Source organism: Primulina tabacum, chromosome 12, assembly GCF_025594145.1.
Source record: "Primulina tabacum isolate GXHZ01 chromosome 12, ASM2559414v2, whole genome shotgun sequence".
NCBI lineage: Eukaryota > Viridiplantae > Streptophyta > Magnoliopsida > Lamiales > Gesneriaceae > Primulina > Primulina tabacum.
The window spans coordinates 4,304,318-4,330,198 of record NC_134561.1 but is presented as its reverse complement, the minus strand read 5'-3'; the positions used below and the strand labels follow the sequence as shown (position 1 = coordinate 4,330,198).

The 25,881-nt window shown below is 34.7% G+C and overlaps 4 protein-coding genes across 16 annotated transcripts; all 4 read right to left on the bottom strand.

Annotated features, from left to right (window-relative positions):
- Positions 1–515: 515 nt before the first annotated feature.
- On the bottom strand, positions 516–4,451 carry LOC142521251 (glucose-1-phosphate adenylyltransferase large subunit 2, chloroplastic/amyloplastic-like). Of its 3 annotated transcripts, XM_075624480.1 has the most exons (15): positions 3,820–4,451; positions 3,510–3,638; positions 3,128–3,301; positions 2,883–2,975; positions 2,714–2,797; positions 2,571–2,626; positions 2,383–2,476; positions 2,072–2,260; positions 1,878–1,958; positions 1,681–1,767; positions 1,503–1,607; positions 1,228–1,334; positions 1,068–1,128; positions 825–941; positions 516–721 (listed from the first exon to the last, which is right to left on the bottom strand). In XM_075624480.1, exons 1-14 carry the CDS (start codon positions 4,048–4,050, stop codon positions 840–842), a joined length of 1,593 nt encoding a protein of 530 aa, XP_075480595.1. In that variant the 5' UTR covers positions 4,051–4,451; the 3' UTR covers positions 516–721; positions 825–839. The 3 variants fall into 3 exon arrangements, with proteins under 3 accessions (XP_075480595.1, XP_075480594.1, XP_075480596.1); XM_075624479.1 differs by having other exon boundaries at positions 592–941; XM_075624481.1 differs by having other exon boundaries at positions 592–941; positions 2,072–2,257.
- Positions 4,452–10,140: 5,689 nt separating this feature from the next.
- Positions 10,141–12,651, bottom strand: LOC142521253 (uncharacterized). 2 transcript variants are annotated; one of them, XM_075624483.1, is made up of 4 exons: positions 11,143–12,651; positions 10,887–11,058; positions 10,598–10,773; positions 10,141–10,458 (listed from the first exon to the last, which is right to left on the bottom strand). In XM_075624483.1, exons 1-4 carry the CDS (start codon positions 12,167–12,169, stop codon positions 10,313–10,315), a joined length of 1,521 nt encoding a protein of 506 aa, XP_075480598.1. In that variant the 5' UTR covers positions 12,170–12,651; the 3' UTR covers positions 10,141–10,312. The 2 variants fall into 2 exon arrangements, with proteins under 2 accessions (XP_075480598.1, XP_075480597.1); XM_075624482.1 differs by having other exon boundaries at positions 10,854–11,058; positions 11,143–12,647.
- A 2,495-nt stretch (positions 12,652–15,146) lies between these two features.
- On the bottom strand, positions 15,147–20,416 carry LOC142520993 (bifunctional dihydrofolate reductase-thymidylate synthase 1). 5 transcript variants are annotated; one of them, XM_075624169.1, is made up of 12 exons: positions 20,263–20,402; positions 19,675–19,813; positions 18,988–19,530; positions 18,491–18,893; positions 18,346–18,390; positions 18,001–18,066; positions 16,873–16,934; positions 16,715–16,789; positions 16,465–16,630; positions 16,105–16,228; positions 15,656–15,762; positions 15,147–15,446 (listed from the first exon to the last, which is right to left on the bottom strand). In XM_075624169.1, exons 2-12 carry the CDS (start codon positions 19,752–19,754, stop codon positions 15,336–15,338), a joined length of 1,782 nt encoding a protein of 593 aa, XP_075480284.1. In that variant the 5' UTR covers positions 19,755–19,813; positions 20,263–20,402; the 3' UTR covers positions 15,147–15,335. The 5 variants fall into 5 exon arrangements, with proteins under 5 accessions (XP_075480284.1, XP_075480285.1, XP_075480288.1 ...); XM_075624170.1 differs by having other exon boundaries at positions 18,988–19,455; XM_075624173.1 differs by having other exon boundaries at positions 15,148–15,446; positions 18,988–19,535.
- A 588-nt stretch (positions 20,417–21,004) lies between these two features.
- LOC142520974 (cyclin-T1-4-like) lies at positions 21,005–25,378 on the bottom strand. Of its 6 annotated transcripts, none has more exons than XM_075624140.1 (7): positions 25,075–25,378; positions 23,811–24,157; positions 23,058–23,139; positions 22,588–22,722; positions 22,289–22,464; positions 21,985–22,136; positions 21,005–21,835 (listed from the first exon to the last, which is right to left on the bottom strand). In XM_075624140.1, exons 2-7 carry the CDS (start codon positions 24,038–24,040, stop codon positions 21,156–21,158), a joined length of 1,455 nt encoding a protein of 484 aa, XP_075480255.1. In that variant the 5' UTR covers positions 24,041–24,157; positions 25,075–25,378; the 3' UTR covers positions 21,005–21,155. The 6 variants fall into 6 exon arrangements, with proteins under 6 accessions (XP_075480255.1, XP_075480254.1, XP_075480257.1 ...); XM_075624139.1 differs by having other exon boundaries at positions 25,153–25,378; XM_075624142.1 differs by lacking the exon at positions 25,075–25,378 and adding an exon at positions 24,472–25,019.
- Positions 25,379–25,881: the final 503 nt, after the last annotated feature.

Sequence of the window (25,881 nt, the reverse complement as noted above, 5' to 3'; positions counted from 1 at the left end):
AAGTATATGTTGTATAAATGATCATTTAAATAATAAAGTTAATCACATTCACTATCCACGTGAAATCACGTTAAAAGCCTCCCATGAAAAAAAACTATGAAGTCTCCGTGTTTTCAAATATCGAGTACACATATCTCTAAAAACACGAGTTATTTCAACAATAAGTGTATGTTACTTCATTAACCCAAAATAATATTATCTCAGACTCTGATAACCTTTTTCATCATTCTGGATTTAAACAATGCAAGTTAGGTAGTATGCAAGTTCTATACATGCCGTTGGATAAAAGTGATTTGTTAATTTTTTTTTTTATCAGAACTTACATATCTTAATTATTGTTTTGTGGGAATAATAACTACAGGTGGAGAAGGATGAAACAAGTTTAAAGCTAGAGTTTTCAGGAAAAATGGGAAGGATGGTATGGCCTGCCCATGCAGTTGTTCAAAAAAGACTATCGAGCAGGAAATTTATTTATTTAGTTATGGTGGTTTGATAACTTTGTCGAAATAAGATTTGGAATGGATCAGGATCATTTATCAAAATAATAGTCAAAATCGGATTCAATTGTCAATGGCCCCCGTGTCGGAAATAAGATTGTCCAACGATTCCTAAATAATTGGAATTACTCATCTTTTCCATTTTCATTCAAGAGGTCACGCCTCTTTGTGGCCTCAAAATGTAGACAAATTCCTTCTCTTAAGAACACATACAAGATTCATCACTGCAAAAAGAATGAAGCTAACTCCACCATTAAATACTTCATTTATGAATTTCATAGGAATAGAAATAAGCAGAACAACAGTGTAGGAGCTTCATAGCTATACCGTGGTTCTTAATGTTTATATGACCATTCCATCCTTTATAGTCGAGTTCTTAGATATGATCGTGATCCCGGATCTTATGTAAAATCCTTCAGCTGGCCTATCTGCTTCTTCGACGCCCTGCAGCGTTCCGAACGTTGTATCAGTATCTAAGTTCTTGTCATGGCCTAAAATACATTCTTAGTACTTGAAATGCATTTGCAGACGTTTACTGCGAATCATAGATAAGCGTACGAAGGAACTTACATCTGTATTTGCAATAATCACATCCTTTCCTATCTTTGCATTCTTGTCGATTATACAGTTACTGGAAGAAAAAGCATAAACAAGATCGAGTCATGTACTCACAAAGGCGACAAGACTCCAAGAAAATGATGATTTTTAATACCATATTGTTATAAAATACCTGATTTTTGTATTTCTCCCAACTCCAATAGGAGCCTTTCCCTGTGCTAGAAGAGATGCGATTTCGTATTCGGTTTGATAATAGTCTGCACCCATCATCATTGTATCCTGGAACAAAGATCCATTCTGCTTTCAATACTCATGTTTGTTTGTTGGTTTGAAATTCTCGTCTAATTCGAAACTTTTCGAGGATAAGCAAGAACATCAACTAAGACATGTTGCAGTGTATCTATGATATATCTGACATAGGACAGACCCCAATAAAAAAAAATTTACCTTGAGCTCGACCCCGTAGTCTAAACGTGACCTCAAGCCTACTATAGAGTGCTCGATGCTACATTCCCTTAAGAAGCAACCATGTGAAACTATTGAATCAACTATCTGAATAGAGAACATGTTTATCAGATATGGTGAAACATAAAGATAGAAACACAGCTACCAAAGCTTACCATACCCTGCATTTTTCAACTTTAGTAGGTGGTAAGAACCTCGGAGATGTATAGAAAGGTGTCTTAGGATCGTTAAAATCGAACTTTGAAGGCTGCATAAGAGACAAAAAAAAGAGGGCACTATCCATCTTGCTGCAATTAGTGTGCTTCAAAAACAACAAGCTCTGATAAGCAAAGACGCGGAAAGGTCGGTAATATTTACCTGCTCGGTGAGGGCCATGTTGGCATTGAAGAAAGACTTCATGGTTCCAATGTCCTCCCAATAGTCATTAAATAGGAATGCCTAATACAATGATGAATCAAGAAATTTGGTAGCAGCCATGAATCTTGAAACGAGACCAAAAAATTAAATAGCCAGACGGTTTAATTAAGCAGTGATGGAATGCTGTATCACACCTGAACATTGTGATCCTTCACGGCTGATGGAATGATCTCCGACCCGAAGTCATTGCAAGAAGGATACTTCCATTTTAAAAGCTTTAGCAAGACGTCTGTTCTGAACACGTAAACACCCATCGATGCAATGTAAGGAGATCGTATAGCCTCTTGATGAGAAAGCCCCAGCAGAGATGTATCAACTTGCTTCTTACCATTGTTGTATTGTGCAAAGAATGAAAACGACACAAGTGAAAACCGAAAGTAAGTTGGCAACTTGAAGGTAACCAGAAAAAAGCATAAGTTGGATTTTACTTCAGTGAACTGATTACCATTGCTTTCAGAGCTGAGCCCTTCGGTTTCTCAGTAAACTGAACGATGCACCCTGTTTTATCGATTTTCATCAGCCCATAATCCGATGCTCGGCTGCAATTCAGGAAACAGAACTAAAAACACTCTCAAAAAAATCATGAAAATACTTTCTGAAACATGATTTTCCATGCATTGGTCATAAACATACCTATGGTCCATAGGTACACAAGAAACTGTAATGTCTGCATTGGTATCTATATGTTTCTGCAACAACATTTTACATCAAAGAGATGCACACATTTAATGCGAAACGATTTTCGTTAAACAAAAAATGAAACTCGTCAAGAGCACCTGAACCAAGTCCATGTAATCCATTCGATAAAGATGATCCCCAGATAAGATTAGTATATGCTCAATATTTTTGTTTTTAGCATCCTACAAATGTAGCAGTTTCCCATGAAACAAACGAAAACTTTGACATGTCTAAGCTAATGATACTCAAGAAAACAGAAGAGCACACCTCAAATACCCACGTAAACTGTCGAACAGCGTCTGCCGTTCCTTGAAACCATCTTTTTCCAGCTTCCCCTGGTGTCTGAGTTGCAGCCAGTACCTGTTTCAACAGCACACTTACGGATAACTGTTGGTAAAAAATAGATGAAAATATTCCGCGGCATCTAAATTTCTAGGTTCGCATCTGAGATCAAACCAACTACAAGCTCGAGTCCAAACATTTCGCATACGACAGAAAATCATGCATCTCACCTCCACAAAACCATCACCAAAATTCACTCCATTCCCAAAATTATACGTCCGAGCAAGGTGTCGATTCAATGAGAAAGAATTGAACTGAGTTAGTATGAAAATCTTTCTTATACCACTGTTGATGCAGTTACTCATAGGTACATCTATTAGCCTATAGCATCCTCCAATGGGAACCTGCACAAATCATAACATAAATCTGATGTGAAACCAGAACAAATAAACTACAAATCTTAAATCCACACGTCTCATAAAAATATTAGGCCTTTTTTTTGTGGAACATTTCATTTTTTTAGTACTATTTTCTCATTTTCCTCTAATACAATCATAATTTGAATAGTTATACACATTTAAACAAGAAAGTGAAGCTAAAAAAATATCTTACTGCTGGTTTAGCTCTTTGGCTTGTGAGAGGAAACAGGCGAGTTCCGGCACCTCCACCTAGAATGATCGAAGCTACCGTTTTGGGATCTGCTTTCGGCGGCTCTTCGAAAAACAATGATGACTCAAATGCCTGAGATCAATATTCATGGGATGATCCAATTAATTTGTGCACACATATGCAACATGTATCATAAAAATGATAGCAAAAGTGGGATCAGAAAAGTCGATTCATGAGTTATCTATAACTACCATTTCTCGAACTAATAACATCTTAGACGAACACGAATCTCGTGTTATTTGTGTAACCTTACCTCCAACTTCTTGTGAAAATCACGAGTTAGAACCGAAAATGCAACTCCGGGCTTTAAGTTTCTTCTCCTCTTTTCGCTCAACTTCTTCCAAATCCGTGCTCCAAACGCTTGGTTCTCCATGCTCCCTCTTCTTTTCTCCCCCAAAACCCGATTATTCTGACGTCTTAAACCATTGTTGATTTGCATTGGTAGCACAATATCAGTTTTCATGGTGGCAAAGCAAGAATCCATTTCTATACAAAAAGCTAAATAATAACTTTAAAACCACTCCCCCAAGAAAGTCTTCAATCTTTGAGAAAATTACTTCCGAAACCAAGTTAACATCAGCTATATGCAGAGTGAAATTAACTTCAAAATATGAGGAAACTCAAAAACCTTAGATTTAAAAAAAAAAACACTTTTCTTAGGATGATCACAAAAATGGTTCCCTTTTAAGGTATTAAATCAAGAATCAAGATTTGGACAAAAAATAAAATGATAATAAAAAAGATCTTGCGTATAATTTATGTGAAGATTAGTAGTGAGAGGAGAAGGTTTCGGTTTCAAGGATATCAAACGACTCATTGAAATATTTCGGGTTAGTTCGGTATTAGTGGCTTGTGAATCTAACAAGAATCCTCGAAATTGGTGAATTTTAAATAGTGCATGGAATTAATGAGTGCATGTTCTTGAACAACCGCAGCTTATGAGAAAGTTCAAAATATACTTTGGTTTTATTTTGCAATAAGAAATTAATATGTTTGTTTGCGGTAATTGTGAACTCTCCGAGAATCGATGACTAAAATCTTTGATGCAAACATCCAAGTTTTAGCCTCTCTATATTATTTTGGGTAAATGAGAAATAAAAAGAACCCTATATTATTTTGATTTTACTCTAAAATCCCATATAAAATTTAATTGGTTAACAAAATATTATATATTTAAATCGTTCAACCAATGCGGGTAATTATTTTTCCCAACACTTTGATATCTCGATCATATATACAAACGAGAATATACATTATGAATTGGTGCACGAGTTGGACTATGACTTATGATCTAGATTAGATCTGTAAACGAATCTAGTTCTTTCAAGAACTTTTCGAGCCAGTTTGATAAATATAAAATATTTTATATTTGTCATTGATGATCTCCTGGTCCTTAATAGATACACCTGAGAGAATTGTTCACATATAAAATAAATAAATTTACAAAAGAAAATTTGGGTTAATGGGAGGGTGATGACCTTCAAAACAAGATTGATAGCAAAACGATATACTCATAGGTAAGTTATTGACTATGAGGAAGCATTTTCTCCAGTCGTCATGTTCAAGTCCATTAGTATATTGCAAGTCATGTCAGCATAGTATGATTATGAAATATAACAGATGGATGTGAAGACGACATTTCTTAACGGTGACATGAAGGAAGAGTTTTACATATTTCGACCTAAAAGCACTACAACAAAAATGGATTTTCGCAGCGCGCAAATTCTCTTTCCGCGGCGCACATTGCACGCTGTGAAATTGTAAGCTGTTGAAAGTTCAAGATTATCCGCAGCGCACATGTGCACGCTGTTATTACTATTATCAACGGCGTGCATATGTACGCCGTTAATACACTATCTGCAGCGTGCAAAATAATATACGCCGTTAATATTCAAAAAACATTTAAATATTAACGACGGTTTTTGAAAAATCGTCGCTAATTGGCGACGGTTAAAAACCTACGACGCCGTCGCTACATTAGCGACGGTTTTTTAATCCGTCGCTACATTAACGACGGTGTTTAAATTTAGCGACGGTTATAAAACCGTCGCTAAAGTTTGCGTAAAAATAAAGAAAAAATTACTTTTATAATTTAATAAATTTTAAAAAATACTACAATACAACTATGATAAATTGACTTATGATCTTAACTAACACTTAAAAAAATAACCAAAAATTGAAACAAAAAAATGTACCTAAATCGAAATTAAAATCGTAAAATAAAGAAAAATTTTAAGTGTTGTGAAGTGGTGTGGAGGAAAGTAGAACGGAAATCAGATATTTATAGACAATTTACGACTATTAGTGACGATTTTCCATTAAACAGTCGCTATTAGCGACGGTTTAAATACAACAGTCGCTGATTTACGGCTATTAGCGACAGTTTATTAAAAACCGTCGCTAAAAGCGAAATCGGCGACGGTTTATGGTATACCGTCTTTAAAAATAGCGACAGTTTTTAAAATTGTCGCAACTTTTACATGATAAAACCGTTGCTAATTTAAAAATTCGCACTTATTTTCCGCAGCGTGCTTTTAATGCACGCCGTGAATGCATAGGGTATTAACAGCGCACATTATTGCACGCTGCGGATAGTATATAATATTATTTTCCGCAGCGTGCTTTTAATACGCGCCGTTAATGTATATCGCTAATTTAAAAATTCGCACTCATTTTCCGCAGCGTGCTTTTAATGCACGTCGTGAATGCATAGAGTATTAACAGCGCACATTATCGCACGCTGCGAATAATATATAATATTACTTTCCGCAGCGTACTTTTAATGCGCGTAGTTAATATATATGTTATTAACGGCGCGCATTAAAAGCACGCTGCGGAAAGTATATAATATTTACAGCACACATAAATACACGCTGCGGATATTACTTTCCGCAGCGTGCTTTTAATGCACGCCGTTATTTCTGTCAAGTGCAACAATATTAACAGCGCACATATTGATGCACGCCGTTAAAAGTACTAATTGCAGCGTGCTTTTAATGCACGCTGTTGATGATATGCTGCGAAAAATCATTTTTCTTGTAGTGAGGGTTAACATTAGTAGGAAGTGAGTATAAAGTATGCAAATTTCAAAGATCCGTCTATGGACTCAAGCAGACATTAAGGAGCTGGAACCTCGTATTTGACAACACTATCAAAGAGTTTGACTTTGTTGAAAACCCAGACGAACAATTTGTACATAGGAATGTTAGTGGGAATGCAGTACATTCCTAGTACTTTATGTTGATGACATACTACTCATTGAGAATGATGTAGGGGTGTTTCAGTCAACTAAAGTGTGGTTGGCTACTAATTTTTCATGAATGATATGGGTGAAGCATCCTACATATTAGGAATATAGAGCTATAGGGATAGATAAAAGAAGATGCTATGGCTCACCCAATTCACTTATATCGATATCATATTGAGGAGATTCTTATAAAGTAGTCCAAGAGAGATATCTCCTAATATGTCATGTTGTGACTCTATCTAAATCTATGTGCATTAAGACTGGCGATGAGATAGAAACCATAAGCCAGATCTCATATGCGTCTGCTATAGGCAGTATAATGTATGGTATAAAATCTACTCAACCTAATTTTTTCATTTACACTAAGTGTTGCAAGTAGATATCAACCGAATCCCAGTCCATTACATTGGAAATCCGTCAAGGATATTCTTAATTACTCGAAAAAAGTAAGAATGTGTCCAAGATTTACGCGAATGGAGAATTAAAATTGGAAGGCTATACTGACTTTAACTTCCAATAAGATATGTATGATTTGAAATCAAACTCTAGATTTATATGCAAGCTCAATGGTGGTGTTGTCTCTTGGAAGAGTTCCAAGTAAATCACCACAGCGGATTCAACCATTGAGGATGAATACAAAATTTCATCAGCTGCAGCAAAGGAGGTTGTTTGATGAGGAATTTCATTCAAGAGTTGGGTGTCATTCATCAAGGATTTGATCAAGTCCAGGTCTACCATGACAACACCGGTGCTGTTGCACAAGCAAAGAAACTGAGGTCTCGTTAGCAATCCAAACATATATTGAGGAAGTTCTACATAATTTGGGAGATTGTGGGAAGATGAGACATATCAGTATAGAGAGTCGCCTCTGCAGATCAGGACTATTGTTGGAGAAGCATCGTGAAGCAATGAGTTTTAATCTAAGGGTAGTTTTCTATAGGACAAGTAGGAGATTGTTAGAGTAGGCGTCCAGTGAGCCAACTTGTAGCTTGGGCCTTATTTGACTCTTATTTAAAAAAAATATTTATTTTAATAATATTTTACGTTTTTATCCAATTATAGGATTTACTTTATCTGTATACACATACAAGCTGCATAAATAAAGTCCTTGAATATACAAAAGATACCATGGGGTCTACTTAGCAACGTAAGATCGTGAAACTTATTAGGAAGCATACTATTTTTACTAAACATGTTCCTATTCAATTAAGCTACTTAAAATAAGAATAAATATCGCTTCAACTTGAGACTAACATATGTGATGTAAACACCATGTTTCATTGGTAAGGGCATGAAGATGTCCATTCATACAGATGAATGATTATTTGATGATGCACTGAACAACTCTCCTTTGGACTTTCCAAATGGTTATCACTTATCGAATGGAATAGTCCGCGGTTATAGTTGTACAACATTAGTCATTTGACCCGAGACAACATGGAGCATGTACGTATTAGCATAGACTTTGGCTTGTTTACCGACTCCATTGACGTCATCGGATGACAAGGTTGATGTAGTTTTGAAATATGTAGGAGTCAAAGCATTTTAGTTGAGAATTCACCACTCACCTAAGAGTGTGGATATTCTATGTGATCTGATGAGTTAATAACGTAAGGAATCTATGGTCAGAGTAAGACATGCATTTTGGAAAAGTTTCTCCTCAGTTGTTCATAAAATATCACTTTTATTGCTCAAGGTATACCACATCATTATCGAATTCATTTTCAACTCTCGATCTACCAGTGATTGTAGATTCGCTATAGATATATGAATTGAAGGGAATGTACTATATGCTAACCATAACCTATGTTTCTTGTATGAACTATCGATAATACATAGGAGATCATGGGTGATGCTACTAGACGCTCTTACCATGATCCGATGAGTGCATTCGGACTTGAGTTATGACGTTCTTGATCAAGGGGTTGATAAAAAGAATGAGACTAATTTGGGTAAGCTCGAAGAGAAACAAATTTTTTTTTGAATCATATGAAGTTTGAACTCATTAGCTAGATATATCCATGAAACATTGAGGGTCATACAAGTATTGGATTATGTGTTCTCGTTGATATAGTCAAGTTCAAAGAGTTGAATTTTACGACTGTACTTTGATGGAGATAAAAAAACATATCATATGAAGGAGTTTATAAGTTGGTTTCATGTAATGGAAGTCGCGGAAGTTATCTTAATTGCTAATTAAATAAAGAGAGTGAACTTCCTGTTTTAGCGAAAGTTTTCACAATTTCTAGTTGCCAAGGTTTCCACGGCTTTCTTAGTATATAGGTTATAGTTTTTTCATCATTACTTTTCCGAGGAAAGAGTTTAACTACATAAAAAGGTTATACGGTCTACACCAGTGCGTAAGAGCTGGCAGCTGCCAAAAAATGGATCTGTAGAAAAATTTGTCTTTCGAAATTTTCATTTTTCATTATATAAACGAGATTTATACCCTCAATACATCGACGTTATCTGATCATCAATCGAGATTATACTGATTTCACAATTATTTATTTAGTGAATTTAGAATGTACTAATTAAATAATAAATTAGTAATAGTAACTAATAAGTGCAAAATTCTCTGAAACATTTTAAAAGAGTCTAGAATAGATTAATTAATTAATTGGGTAATCAACTAAAAATTATTTAATTTAAAGCATGAATACATACATATATGTGTGTGTGCCCATTCTCCCTAAAATTTTCGGCCATCCTATAACTTTTAGAGAAAAATTTCGGCCACCACTCTTCCACCGCGCCTCGTAATGCCGTCGGATTTCTAAAATTCTGGCGATCCAATCTCAACGTAAATTTTGTTAGGTCTCTACTACGATCTATACTAGAAATCCAGTCTCTTATCGTGGACTTGATTAGATTATCGAAGAAAAGATGATATCTATTCGTAAGGACTTACAATAAGAGCTACATCCGTTGTATTTTGAGTGTGAGAAAATGGTACATCAACAAATATATCTCATTAACAATAAATATATAAGTTTCCAAAACTATAGTGACAAGATTTGGATCCCTTTATTTTCATTTTCACACAAATAAATCTTTTTTTTATTTCTCTTATTTAAATCCAAAACGATCTAAACCATAAATTGTACTATAGTACTCGTATCCAGTGTTTTTATAACCGGACCGTTAATCGAACCGGTCAAGCCTTAAAAAATGGTTCAACTGGTTCAACCGGTTCAACCGAACGGTCGAACCGGATCAATAAAATTAATATTTTATTTATTTTATATAATAAATAAAATAGTAAAATATTGATTATTTATGTTTTTATAGTTTTTACTTAATTTTTAAGATGAAAATTACAACAAATATCCAAATAAACATCACTTTTCAAATTCAAAAATCCAAATTACACCTAACAAGTAACCAAATAGTGATGACCAAGTTTAAGTGCCCAAGAAAACATCAAGTTTAATTATACAAAAAAGTAGCAAACATCAAGTTTCTTATACAAAAAAGTATCAAAATCCAGTTTCAACTTTCAAGTTGCATCCTTTGATGCCCACACCGCATCCAATTCTTGAAGTGTTCTTTCGTAGTCATTATCATCTTCATCCCCACCATCCAAAAGTTCTTCCAAGTCCAAAGAAGGTGTTCCTTGCATTTCACCAATACCTTTATCTAAATCTTTTTTAAAAAATTAAAATAATACATGTTTAGCAAACAGAAAGCAAAAATTTGTTAAAAAAAATTATTATTAAGACATAAACCAAGAAATAATTATTTTTTCAAACTATTTAACAAAAATAAAGGAAAGAAAATTTACTTTCTTCTTCTTGAATATTTATTGGAAGAGCTTCCTCACTATAAAGCATCTCATCCAACTCATCTATGTCTAAAATAGGTGAAGAATTTTCTTCTTCTTCTTCCATAACCCAAAAGTCAGTTTTATCAATGCTCTCATAATCAATAGGATCTTGACAATTCATTTGGTTATCAAGCCTACAACAACAACAATAAACAAAACAATAATTCTAAATTTCAAGAATTCAAATTGAAAGAGTAAGTAAAAAAACCATCACATTTCTTTTAAACGCAAGTTGTAATGGACATACACAAGATCATTTAATCTTTGATGCTCCAATCTATTCCTTTTCTTTGTATGTATTCTTTCAAACACGCTCCAATTTCTTTCACATCCCGAAGAAGAAGAAGTTTGGCTCAAAATCTTAATAGCCAAATTTTGTATGTTTGGAGCACTACATCCAAAAACTCTCCACCATTCATCTACAAGAAAATTTAAACTTTTAAACAATGAGTACAAAATATAAGAATTACCACAACAATAATATTTAAAATAATAATGCATACCTGGTTGCATACTCTTTGATGAATCAATAGCAAGTTGTCGAGCAAAACTTCCTAATCTATCTTGATAAATTGCTACTTCATCAATGCACTTTCTTTGAACAGATCTATCACTAATCAAGGTAGTGACCATCTCAACAAAACCATCCATTATCTCCTTTTTAGTGCACATATTAAATTTGTCATATGCAAAAGCAGGGTTCAGGAGATATGCTGCTGCATGAATATCTCGTCGAAGTTGTTTGTCCCATCTTGTCTTGACAATACTTGTAAAAGGCTTGTAAAATTTCTTTTTATTCTTGAAGATATTTTTTATTGCTTTCTTTGCCCTATACATTCCGTCATAGACATAACCAACTGAAGGCCTTCGATCAGTATCCATTATACGCAACATACGTATTAGAGGAGCAGCAACACCAACTACAACTGTGCAATCACTCCAAAATTTTGTATCAAGAACAACCGCCAGAACAACACTTGCTTTTTTGTCTTTGAAGTATCGAGAATCCTTAAATGTCTTACTAGTAAAAAAAGCTTGCAAATCATGTTGATGTTCAAGGATACTCTTCAATGCAATGAATGTAGTAGCAAAACGAGTTGGCCCTGGACGTACAATCTCTGTCCATCCTTCTCTCTTTCTCAACCATGCCAACAGAAATGCATGATTGTAAACGAATTTTGTTACCAAAGAAGCCTTTTTTGTAAGATTACTAACAAGCTCTATTTTACCAATATCACCAAGAATCAAATTCAGACAATGTGCAGCACAAGGCGACCATTTGATAGAGGGATACTTATCATGAAGCAAAACACCGACTGCTTTATAGTTGGCCCCATTATCAGTTACCAAATGAACGATATTATTTGATCCAACCCATTCCACTAACTCAACAAATAGATTACAAAGTGTGGTTGCATTTTTCACAATATCAGAAGTATCAACAGATCTCACAAATGATGTTCCCCTCTTGCAATACACTAGAAAGTTTATAAGTTGCCTATTTGACCGATCTTGCCAACCATCAGCCATTATAGTGCAACCTCTTTCTTCCCAAACACTTCAATAACCATCAACTACTAATTGAACTTCCTTTTTCATGCTTCCTAATAAGTTTGTTCGCAACTGATTATATTTCGGTGCTTTATAACCGGGACCAACAGCAGCAATAGCATCCACCATTTGTTGAAAATAAACAGAATTCACAGCATTGATGGGAATACAAGTATCATAAAAAAACCTAGCAATGCTCATATCAACATTAAGTAAAGCTTCTTTACTTACGAGCACACTTTTGATAGAACGTTGTGCACCGATAGTAGTTCTTGGTGCAAAAAAGTTAGGCATCTTCTCATCTCTCTTTCTCTTTCCTTTTTGAGAAGCCGCACCAAAAGAAGATTTATCTTTCCCCCTTGTTTGAGTATGTGGTGGATGCATTTCTTCTTCAAGATTTGTCATATGAGGACCCATCAATATTATCATCTTCAAATGATATCGGAGCTATGCTTTTTTCTTCAAATGCCTTTAAAGATTATTCCATTTGATATCTTACATCATATGGAACTTTTTTGCATGATGCAATATCTTCTTTTCTACCTGCTAAATGTTTTTTCATCCTATTGATCCCTCCACCCTCCACACATTATTGCAATGCAAACAAGTCCAACTTCTTTTCCCATCATTACCCACATCCTCTTTAAAATGAGCCCATGCTGGATCGGTTTTGCTTCTAAACGAGGAAACAGAATTAGATGTGGAACTAGATTTTTGCCCGCCACTTGATGAATCCATCTATATTTTAAAAAATAATGAACTTTAATGCACAGTTGATGAAGTATAGTAAAAGAGGAAAAATAAACAATAAATTATGAACATATGAGTAATTCAATATAATAATTGAGAGATACATCACAAAAGGAATATAAATTTGATATATTAGTTAATGATTGCTACTGACAGATCATTTTTTCTTAAAATTTAAATTGTTAGAATTTAGAAATGTTAAATATTTATAGCTACTCTCGTAGGCTTGATTTCTTGCAAAAGAAACTTTAGTTGTGATTGGGTTTGGGTAATATAGATACAAGATAATTAATTTTGAAGTTTGAACAACAATAAAATTATAATGACTAAGTTGGTATATGTGACAAAGACTTGGCTAGTTTCAAGAAAACAAAGAAGCCACGATCCATCATTGTGGAATTGCAAAGTGTTGCTATGTAGAACACAACTCAACTACACGAAAACATGAGTACAAAATTATTTTTAAAAAATGGAATCCAACAGCTATTGCACAGTGCACTCGATGGAAAATTGGGAAAAAAAGATCAAAGAAATGGAAGAGCACGTCTCAGGATTGAAAAGCTTCTGTACCAAAAAAAATTTCTATGCTTTACAGTTTACACTATGAAAAGAATCACTAATCATCAACAAAATGGAAGAGATTGATTAATTTTGCAAGATAAACAATATACCAAAAAAATTCTAAACTAACATTACTCATTACTTTGAGATTCCTCCTTTCCAATCAAGCTAGTAATAAGCAGGCGTGGTGTGGAGATCTCTCCAAATCTTGTGTCGATTTTTAATTCTAACCAGTCAACGAGAATGAGGATAATTAAATTATTAAAATATATGGGCAATTTTTTTTATAATTTCACAGACACGTGCGGTTCCTAAAGACCGGCCGGTTTCCGGTTTTTCCGGTTTAACCGGGTTTTTCCGGTTAAACCTGTTTTCCGGGTTTTTACTTATCTCCGGATCGGTCTAAAGGCCGGTTCGCGGTTGAACCGGTCCGGCCGGCCGGTCCGGTCCGGTTTGGAGAACATTGCTCGTATCAACGGACAAAGAAGAATATCAGAAAAGACATAGATAATAATATTCAAGAATATTATATATTATCTAAATATAAATGATGTCATAATAGGAGTTAAACATAGTTGGGGGATAGCCTCATCCTTATATGCCCGTATCCAAAGTTAGATTATTACAAAAATAATTTTCAGTCCACTAAACAAATTTATTTAAGAAAAGAAAAACGACAAAAAGAGAGAGGAGGCAAATCTAATAATCTAGTCGGCCAATCTTCTTTTGGAGTTGCGTGTATTTTTTCTCAATTTATATTATATTTGGATTCTCAAAAAAGTTTATATCCAAATCGCCTCACGGTTTAATTAATTTTATAAGTTATCTAACTCAATCTATAAAAAACATATTATTTTTATGTTAAAAATATTAGTTTTTATTCTAAATATAGATAAGATTGATTTGTATCACAAATAGACCGTTTAACGGAGACCAACTCTCTTTTTATAACAAATATAACACAAGAAATTAAAATTAATTATTGGCTAATCTAATTAAGCTTTGAAATATCTTACACTTTTAGTTTCACATGTCACGGTAAAAAAAACAAGTAAACTATATAAAATAAATAACTAATCAATTTACATATAAAAACTTAGTAATCAACACCATGAAAATTTTAATATTTTTTTAGTACATTAATTATTATTTTTATATTATAATTTAAGTTGTCTATATCCTATAAAGTCGTGACTATGTTAATGGAAACATTTGTTGTCATTTATTTTGTCTGTTTATATATTTTTCAGAGAAGTTAAATGGTTACGACTTTCAAAATAAATAGAATAAGGTGATCTTCCCGATTTTAGTGAGAATTTTTTAATATATTGATCCTAAATTATTAAAAGAAAATAGTAACAAGATTTACTTAAATTTTATCTTTTATTGTTATGAAATGTAACCATATTGATCTTTGTCATAACAATTTGAATTAGTTTGTCGAGAAATATTGTACAATAAAAAATATAACGAGATTTGCATAACAATTCTTTAAAAAAAAAAATTTGTACAACAATTCTTACTACACAGACGACTTCATTGGGATAAATGTTTGTGTGTATTTGCAATGCTAAAGTATATGTGGAAGCCATTTTGTAATTTAAAACAAATTAAGAATTCTGTAAATAAATAAAAATTTAAAATGATCAAAAAATATTGACCCACAGCATTAGACTTAAATGGAATGAAAATCCAACAATAAAAATATAAATACCATTGAAATTCGAATGGCGCCAATACAAAAGGTTTCAGAAAAGAATTGAATCCTTGACTATTACCATCCCCAAGAAACCCCATTTCATTAGCACAAGTCAACTATGTTGCCAATGCTATTTTATACCGCCATCTTCATCTCTATCTTCTGGTGAGGCTCGTAATTTAGAAGCTCGAAATCAGATGCAACGAATGAATCGATGTCCGTTCTGTGTGTGTTTATCTTCAAAATCTGTAGGGCGATGCAAAGCAAATATCAATTCAAGAATGCCGGAGAAGAGTTGGAAAATGAAAACCAAGTAATGCTTCATTTGAAATGCTCAACTATTGTGATTGCCCCTTAGGGGCGCCATTGAAGACGGAATTTGAAATCCATGAACGCCAAAAGTTCATAACACCTCATCTAACTAAATCCTTTAAATAAAAGTACCCGGTACTTACTGGAAATGGCCTTGGAAGTTTCTTAAGTTGCTCCTGCAGAGGGTGTATATGAGTTTTATAAACATGAGCATCCCCAATCACATGGATAAAGTCGCCAGGAACAAGACCTGTTGATGGTTGACAAATTTGAAGCAGAATTATCAGTGAAGTGCCCGTAAATAAAATAATTACAACTGCTAAGATTAGATTCGATAGGCATAGTTTGTAAAGCATCATGTACTCCAGTAGCAGTGCCAGAAATTTGACGTAGAGGGGCGCGACACTAGAACTTTAAAAACTTAAGGTGGGCAGAATCATATTTTGGGAAATATTTAACATAGAACAATAAGTTTATATGAAATTTAAAATAGTGGGACGATGCTGCTGCCAGCACTCATCGGGCTCCATGACTGATGTACTCTTTGCAATATTAACTCAGAACTCCGAAGTTTGGTGAAATAAATAGATACCACAAACATGGGCGATCATGCATGTCAACAGAGCATATGAAGCGATGTTAAATGGCACCCCAAGACCCATGTCAGCAGAGCGTTGATACATCTGGCAGGATAGCTCGCCATTGGCCACATAAAACTGCACCAAATCATCGTGTTATATGAATCCATAGTTTATTAAGAATGTAAGGCAGACCAGGCACCAAGGCTCATGGTGAGGCACATTGAGGGAAAAAAGTTGCATATATCGAACAATTTCAATTCTAATTCAAACATAACCAATTGATTTAAATAAAGAAAAGTAAACTAAGAATAGTTTATTGATCAGATACTTAACACATTATAAATCCAAAATTAAGAGTTCAAGCCACCAACCTGAGCAAACATGTGGCAAGGAGGTAATGCCATCAACTTAAGGTCCGACGGATTCCAAGCAGAAAGAATAATACGCCTGTCATCTGGTTTATTCTTTATCTTATCAATAATATCTAACAACTGATCAAACCCTTGACCAGTGTAATCTGCGTGCATGGTGGTGTATCTGTTGACATAAAACACCTATAATGTTTGAGAAGCAAAAGATCAAACGTTTTCTTTATAACCAAGTTGAAGAATGAACGTTAACCTGGCACCAAAATGTCTCCACTGAAACCCATATACAGGGCCCAAATCCCCTTCTTCCCTCTCTGTCAAACCCATACTGAAAAAAGTAAACACTATATCTCATCAGATCTGGTCATTGAATACAATTAAGAATAGCCAACATCTAATCTTTGTCATTGCCTGTCTAGATATTCTCTGGATGCATTGCCATCCCATATATGAATTCCTTTTTCTTGCAGAATCTGTATCAAGGCAGTTGATTAACATCAGTGGTTATTTCCTTCCAGAAGTGCATCAAAACCTAACACATGCACACACCGAGTACACAAAAAGTAATAATGGAATATTGATAGAAATCCCAGGCTTATAAACAAAACTAAAGGAGTTTTAAGGGCTAAAATTTTTCAAGTAAAATGACGCACATGAGAATCATTACAACTCACAGCTTAAAAGACGAAAAACATTGAAAAATTGACAGTGAATTATCTTCTGATATAATGCTCTTTTAGTCTTTATCATTTGTTCACTTCAGCAGTCACAAAACTGAAAGTTGGAAAAAAATACTCATGAGAAATATCTACAGAATGGTGCCCCATCCACTTGGTAAGGTAAGAAGGTTACAACTTACAAGCAGTCATCCATCTCAAAGTCATAAAATGGGATGACTTCTTCTCATTTTCTTAAAGGTTCAAAGCTATATTCAGAAAATCCGACACCATTCTCATGGCAATTCAAAAGATACAAGAGAGAGAGAGAGAGAGAGAGAGAGAGTGTGTGTGTGTGTGCGCGCGTGCATCTACACGTACATATAGATGTGTATACATGTAAATTTTAAATTTTAAATACTAAAATATAGCAAAATAAGCATACCAGGCAGCATATTTGTATAAAAATTCGCTCCATGAATTTTTAGTACCAAGAAAAGGGAAATGTTGTATTTGTACTTCATCAATCAAATCCAAGATCCACAATCATAAGTTATGCATCTCTAGTTGCTGTACTTTTTGGAGTTGTAAGTTGACTTGCAAGTATGATTGGGTAAGCAAGAAAAGCAATCAATTTAAATCAAATAGCAAGTAAAACAGCAGGGGGTCATTTTATGTAGGAGAAATATTAAATAGTTACTTAAAATTAAGGAAATTAACTCAATATATAATGTGTACTCTTTAAAATTCTATAATATTAACGTCTTCAGGCTTCCATATTGCCACAATGGTAATTTACAAGCAGGGTGGTTTAGCCCTCAAACATATATTTTTCGCAGTCCACTATTGAATAGAAAAAGAAACATGGTTAGTTAACAATTACCTTGGCATTTGTAGAACCACTGATGAACCACAAAAGTTCTTCAACCACTCCTCGCCAAAAAACCCTCTGTAATAAAAAATTAAAAAAAAAACTATCAATGCCCACAACAAACATTCCAATCAATTCGGATGACTTCAACGAAAAAATTTAAGCAAAGACGTGGAAACTGTGATTTTGGAAACTGTGATTTTTCCACAGATGCATATATATATATATATATATAACCACCAAAAGTTAACAAAGTGTTTCAAAATATTTTAGCCTGCACCATGGGAGAGAAATGGATTATTGACAGCATGGTAAGAACAGTACTAAAATGCAAAAATCTTAGACAAGGATCATTACCTTAGTCGTCAGAAGAGGAAATGATTTACGCAGATTAAGGCGCATCTGGGAAATGAACCGTAAAATAATCAGATGTGCAACACAAGGATTAATGAAGTTGAAGGGAGGGTCACAAAATATATTTTATCTGGAATCCATAATATACCTGGCATCCAAACTTCGAAAAAGTACCAGTCCCCGTCCTATCATCTTTTCCGTTTCCATTAGCAATAATATCTTGAACCATTCTCAGATATAAAAACTCCTCATGCTTCTCAAATACTATCTTTGGCAAGAAAGTGAAATCTGAGACCTTCACCCGTTTGGAATTTGATATGCTTCCATTGCAGCTTGTCTCGTTGCTTGAATTGCCAGGTCCCAAGACGGAGGTCCTCAGACGGACATATGTCACAAAACAGTACTGTATACCAAGCTCCTCAAAAGGTGACGAAGAGTACCATGGCTGGTAGACAGACATATTGATAGGTGGAATAAAGGTGTCACATTGAATGGAAGTGCGGATTTCAGTAATGTGGATAGCCTCACATTCCGGAGCATTAAGCGCATCCCTGCATCCGCCAATCAGATGTCATTGTTTACTTCACATCAAGTATACCGTTATACATACAAAAGAACTACATGTGGGAAAAACTATATGCATACTTCAATATTTGGCCACCTCCTATAAGAAACACCTTCTCTATCAAAGAACAATAGGGGGGTTTGGCTAATAATTCCAAAGATGATGACACACTGTCACATGTAATGACACTCTCGTTTGTGGCAACTCCAGAACTTGCGGAACGTGTAAGTACAATGTTAAGTCGACCAGGCAATGGCCGAAACTGAGAGGGAATGCTTTCCCAAGTTTTCCTTCCCATCACCACAGCGTTCTTCCTTCCAGGATCTGACGTTTCCATAGTGATCTCCTTGAAAAATTTAAGGTCTGCAGGCAATCTCCATGGCAACTTACCATCTTTCCCAATACCCATATCACGAGTTGCAGCCACCACAACTTGGTAAGTCCTCTGGGTAGGTAGTTGAGTATCTGCTTTCCCATTAGAAGAGCATGATACTGAATCGGTGCCCATTACTATATTTCTTCTGCAGAATGTTCGTCTAGCAAACGCGCTAGAAATTCCAAAAGAATGTGAGAATGTTGAAAGTGAAGCTACTGTGAAGAAATCAATACCCAACGAGCCTAAGCTAACCTGAAAATTTTAAAAGAAACACAATTTTTTTCATGCAGTTGTACCAACTAGGAACACGCATCAAATGCTGACTACAAAAATGCTATATGTCAGGACAACAATACTTGATGCGGAAAAAGTAAAATTGGACAGCCAAGACCTTTCCTTTCTGTTAGAAATGCCAATAAGAATTTGCTTGACGGACATTTTAAAGTTCATTAAACACCACGACACTAGCATTCACTGGACAAAATTCTGCATTTATATCAAGACCGCCCAGATATAGAGGGATACTTCGCCTGTACCAACAAAGTTCATACATTACGTAGGAAAGCATTGTAAAATCATAAAGAAAAGTTGACTGATTACAAAAAAAGTGCAAAATCCGTGATTAACACGTAGGTGAAGGAACAAATTTCCGACCAAATGATCCAAAATCAAACACTCCCAAAAGTAATACAAAAAATTTCAGCGTTAAAGTCAAAATTAAAGTAAAATTTACGCATTATATCAAAAACCCATCATCCAATATAATCAGAGCACTTTATCAAACACATTACACGCATGCAGTACATGTCTACTGGTGCAATGAAAACGCAAAGCATATGACAGTTAAGCTCTAATATCCCTTGGAAAAAAAATTCAAAACAAGATTTCCGAGAAAAAAAGAAGAAAATACAAGTGGGCTTGATTATATTTTCAGCATTTCACTTCATATTTGATGAAATACTTGAAAGAACTAGCCCACCTCGCGTTCGATGACGGAGATAAGCCCGCCAACATACAGATCGAGATTTTTCCGAAGAGTCCGCAAAGCGGCGAGATTTTTCGCGCCTAATTTTCTCTACGGAGAGATAATGCTGAGCGGCTTTGGGGTTTTTCTTTAGTTTATTGCAAAAAAGACCCTCTGATTTTAAATATTTTTAAAAAATAATATAAATTTTTCTTTTACAAAGTTTGGTAAATTTGTAAATGAAAATTAATATAATCATTTTTCTCAAATATTCACAAAACATTAAATGAGGTAAAAAAATTTCCAAAGTTATTGTATCATATCTCATGTTTATATTTTCATCTGGATAAGTAAAAGACAAAAACTTGTGTGAGACGATCTCACGGATCGTATTTTGTGAGACAAATATCTTATTTGGATCATCCATGAAAAAATATTTCTTTTTATGCTAAGAGTATTAATTTTTATTGTGAATATCGGTAAAATTGGGTTGATTTCATCCTACATGTAGGGACACTACCCCATGATAGAATTAAGGGCCCAAATTTAGCCACACATACATGAGGTCCACTAATTTTTTAAAAATCACATATGTGTGTGAATCTTGTCCATCCAAATCATGTGGAGGCAGTGCCCTCACATGTAGCATCGAAGCTACCAGTTGACTCATCTCACATATAAAGAATTGTGAGACCGTCTCACAAAAGACCTACTCGTAAGTAAAATTATACTAAAAAGGAAAAAAAAATTATATGGATTTGGTCTAAATTCATCGTTATTTTTCTTTATTTTTTTTGAATCTAAATAATTAAAATATTATTACACTTTGTATCGCCAGTATTAAATCTTGTCATTTCGTCATACTTAACGTTATTTGGATTCATTGATGCTACTGCATAAGCAATCTATCACAAAGTAAATACTGACTCTATCCCATTCTCAAGCTCCCTTTCGATCCAAGCTTGGCTATTTATCTCCTCGTCGACGTTGTTTCTTGATCTCTCAGACACCGTTTTGTTTGATTTCCGCAGCTTCAATCTCTCTCTTAGTCCAGCTACATCAAACTTTGGACAACTTCCTTTAACTGATACAATCTTGCAACCCGATTTCTGATACAAGTCTTCGGTTATTACCTCCCCATCGCCATCTTCAACAACGCTGTTCCTACAGCCAGAATCATTCATTCTGCAATCCTCAGTTCTGTTTACAGTATCATTAGCATCAACATCTTGCTGTTTCCTACTGCTTTTCACAACTGAAGATGTGGACAGTACTGTGGCCTTCCTGGAATTTCTTGAATCTTGGACGGTCGATTCATTTGAAATGCATGATTCACTGCTTTCGGATTTTCTACAGATGGGTTCAATTATAGTTTCGGTATCAGATGTGGATGGACGTGCTTGTTTCCTACTCTGCCTCAGCAACTGATGCATGCGTTGAACAGTCGATTCATTTGAAATGCATGATTCACTGCTTTCGGATTTTCTTTTTCTACAGATGGGTTCAATTTTAGTTTCTGTATCACACGTGAATGGACGTGCTTGTTTCCTACTCTGCCCCAGCAACTGAAGCATGTGTTGGATCACCTCTGCGAATATTTAAGGGAAAACACCGAGACAAACAATCAGTATAACCCTACATTTTAAATGTAAATAGGTAGTAAAACAATGGAAAGATGAAACTTTCATGACTCCCAGAGGAAAAAAAGACGACAATAAAGAAAGAAAACAAACTAACCTTCTAACTGTTTAGGTGACACATCAAATTGCATCCACCAAGCTTTCCCATTTGACGAAGGCAGTTTTATCTTCTGAAGTTTTGCAGCAAGGAAAATCGAACCTGCTGCAATATAATGTGGTTTGTACTGCAAGCAGAGAGTCGTGCGAAGCCTACAATTTTTTTACCGGAAAAGTCTAGTCAGAAATACAATGAAAACGATACAGCCAAAGTTGCCATTGAGCCTACAGAAGTTCCTCAAAAGTCATGAAATTGATATGTGGATATAATATGTTGATGATCAAGATAATTTATAGATATCTACCAATCGTTCACAAAATTCCACGCGACTTTTGCCACTTCCTTTCGAGAAATTTCCATGCTATTAAGTGCAGCTACTAGTGGCTTGTAAGGGAGTTGAATGTTGAGATCAAAAGCAACAGTAGCTAAAATAAGTGTCTCTCCCATCAAGATCAAATTCTTTTGCTTATCATAAACCTCCTGCGTATATTAAAATAAAATAAAAAAAAGACGAATAAGCACCTCCAAGGCTCCAACTGCAACTCAAACAATGAAAAACAAAAACCTAAAAATAAAGACACAAATATATAGAAGGTGTGAAACCTTCTGTCTAATCCTTTGTGGAGCTGAAGGATCCCAGCGATACATCAACTTGTAAGCCGCAACTATGAGATCTCTCAGCCAACGTGGTGTATCGTCAGCTTTGCAGGCCAGAAACATACTAGCATTTGCAACAGCCTGCAAAAAAAGACCTTGGATTTGAGATCTCATCATTGTCATAAAAAATCATTTTCAATGTAGACCATCTATTGTGTATTGGTCTTGAAACAAAGAAGAAACCGGAAAACTCCTGAATTTATATCCAACAAATCCAAATATCTCAAAGGTGGACTTCTAGAATTTTGTAATCTACTGGTCATTACAACAGAGTACCCAGAGTACCTACATCTCATTGATTAAAATAAATGCCGATTGAGAGCTAATAATAAAGCATATGCTTGTGTTGCCTAATTTCATCACTTTGGAAGCAATATTTTATGGACGTCAGAGCTCAGAGGGATTGATACTTCTACCTGCCAGTGATTTTTCGCATGAGACTGGTGCATATAAAACCGATGACACAGAATCATTGCTGTAGCTATTGTCACCTGTGGCCTAAAAATAAGGGAAAAAACGTTCACCATCAAAAGCACGTATGGACAACTGGAATTACTCAAAAAACTAACTACAAGAACTGCTGAAAATCAGGTTTAAGGACCTTGCATTTTTACTTACCCTATTCCCAAAAGCTTTGACTGTCACAACTTGGTTAACGTTAGTTTTATATAGTAACAATTTCATCATGTTTTTTATCAAATAACTAACTTTGACTTTGTGGGTTAATATTAGTAAATGAAGGCCAGGAGTACAGTACTCAAGTCCTTGATTGGATACTACGTGGCGAAGACGTGGATTTTAGTACGTAAGTCCAACTGAAAATTTTAGCAAGGAAGAGACATCTGCAGAGGTCCATTAATTTTCACCAAAAGCTATAGCTATTGGAAAATGGAGTTGTGTGAACTGCTAAGACAAAAAACAACTAATTATAAAACGTATAGAGCATCTCAGTTTAAACTTCCAGTGAAATCAAGCGTGGTTTTGCATCAATTGTCCTCTCTTTGTTCATCATCAGAAGTTACCTTTTCGTTTTCTATAGTTGACAATAGACTGCTTGGGAACATACTAAGAGGGACACCAAAACAGATGCATGGATCCCCTATAGGCATACGTACCAATCCAAGGAGACAACAAATAGATAGTACAAGCCGCATTCTGCAGAAGCTTACACTTTAAGCTCAATGCCAAGGTCTTGTAAATATGAACAGCACATCAGCCGCAAATGAGATTCCTGCTCGTGACTAATGCCATCTTTCCTCGATGGAGAATGTTCCTCTATTTCTTCCCTCGTGAAGTGCCATTTGGGTTTATAAGTATGAGACTCTTCATGTGAGTTCATGCCGGCTGCAACTTGAAAACTTCTATCATCAAATAAAATCCTTGGCAGCTGGGGTGCCATCTTTTGTTGCTTTCTTGCCAGCAGGAGAAAAGAAATAATATATTTGACTGCAGAATAGCTCCGGATAATCCAAATGTATCATCAACAGCAAAAGTACGAACACACCGATTTGTAAGTCTGCAACATAAATATTATCAACGAGAAGTAGACCATTGCATATAAAAAATAACGGAAACAATAGTGGTACAATTTGTCTGGCATTTTATGAACTATTGCATGTGCATATTCATAGTGTGTGGGTCAAAAAGTGATTGTGCACATCACCTTCTTCCACAGTTCCAATCATGTTAGAAAGTAAAGGGCAAAACTCAAACTCGTCGAATCCCAACTCCAAAAAAGAATATGCAAGTAAAAGTATAACAAAAACAAGAAATAACAAAATAAAATATAACACAAACAAAAAAAAACAATTTCTATGTCGGTATATGAACCTTAGTCAAGCAAGTAGTGACATCTCATACCCAAGTTAGCCTTCCATGCTCTGATTTAAGCCAATAAGTTTCTTTATTTTTGAATCAAAACGGATTGAAACATAGTCCAACACGGTTTTCAAACAAGGACCTCGTAAAAAATTTACTGTAACTCCTATGTAAAGTCAGACCAAGAACATTCGAAACAAACAAAAGAAGACCACATCATAAATATATTCTCCCAATAAAATTTAGTAACGCACTGAAATATTTAAAGGATTCATAAAAGTTTCTTGTCAACCTCCCACAGACCAAATAACTTGGACAAATCCACGAAATCGAAAGAGTCTGACACGTGTACTGGTAAACCAAGAAATTCGAAATCGAAAACACTAGCATCAGAACTTACAAATTTTAAAAAAAAAATCACAAAACCCTATTAGCTACTCGACCCCAACTTCCAAAACACAAAATCACTCAGATAAATTCAAGAAATATAAAAAGATAAATCTGACCCATATGCCGTTGAAACCAAAAAAATAAAATAAATAAACCCACGAGAAGAAAAGAATCCAATAGCACAATCAAATTTATCCAAAAGAACTCGCATTTAAGAACAATTACCACGAAACGGAACACGAAATCTATCACTTCAAGAAATAAACAATGCTGACTAAAAAAAAAAAAAGAAGAGATCTTTACATTCAAGCAGAGAGAAACCGCAAAAAGATAACGATGCCCACTTCCAATGTTTCGTTGGAAAAGCAGCTGAAAATACGCTGCTCGGAAGAATCCTAGAAGTCGGTATTGCGCATGTGAATTTGGTGGGCTGTGCCGTTACCAATGAAGTTTCCGAAATTCAGTTGACGGTCGAGTTGTGAATCTCTCTCTCTCTAGATTTCATTGGTTGTACGTTTTATGAAAGTTTGATATTTTGTTCCATTGACTTGACCCTCAAATACTACCATACAAGAATTTAGACAAAATTTTATTTGAGACGATTTTATGGGTCGTATTTTGTGATATGGATATCTTATTTGAGTAATCCATGAAAAAATATTACTTTTTATGCTAAGAGTATTATTTTTTATTGTGAATATCGGTAGGGTTGATTCGTCTCACAGATAAAGATTCGTGAGACTGTCTCACAAGAGACCTACTTGTATTTGATAAAACATTATCATTTAATAAAAAATAATAATTTTTCAAGAATTAGATCAGATTGGATATTTATCTCAGAAAATTAATCGATTAGATGTTTTCACAAGAGTTTTTGTGTTTATCCTAAGATGATTTCGTCTATCCGAAAGGTGGATATCGTCGGAAAAAGATAGGGCTAATTGCGCAAAAACTTCCTGTGAAAAGTTTACAAACCATAAAATTTCCAAAAAAAATTAATAAATTAATATACATTTCATTTTAAAAAATCAA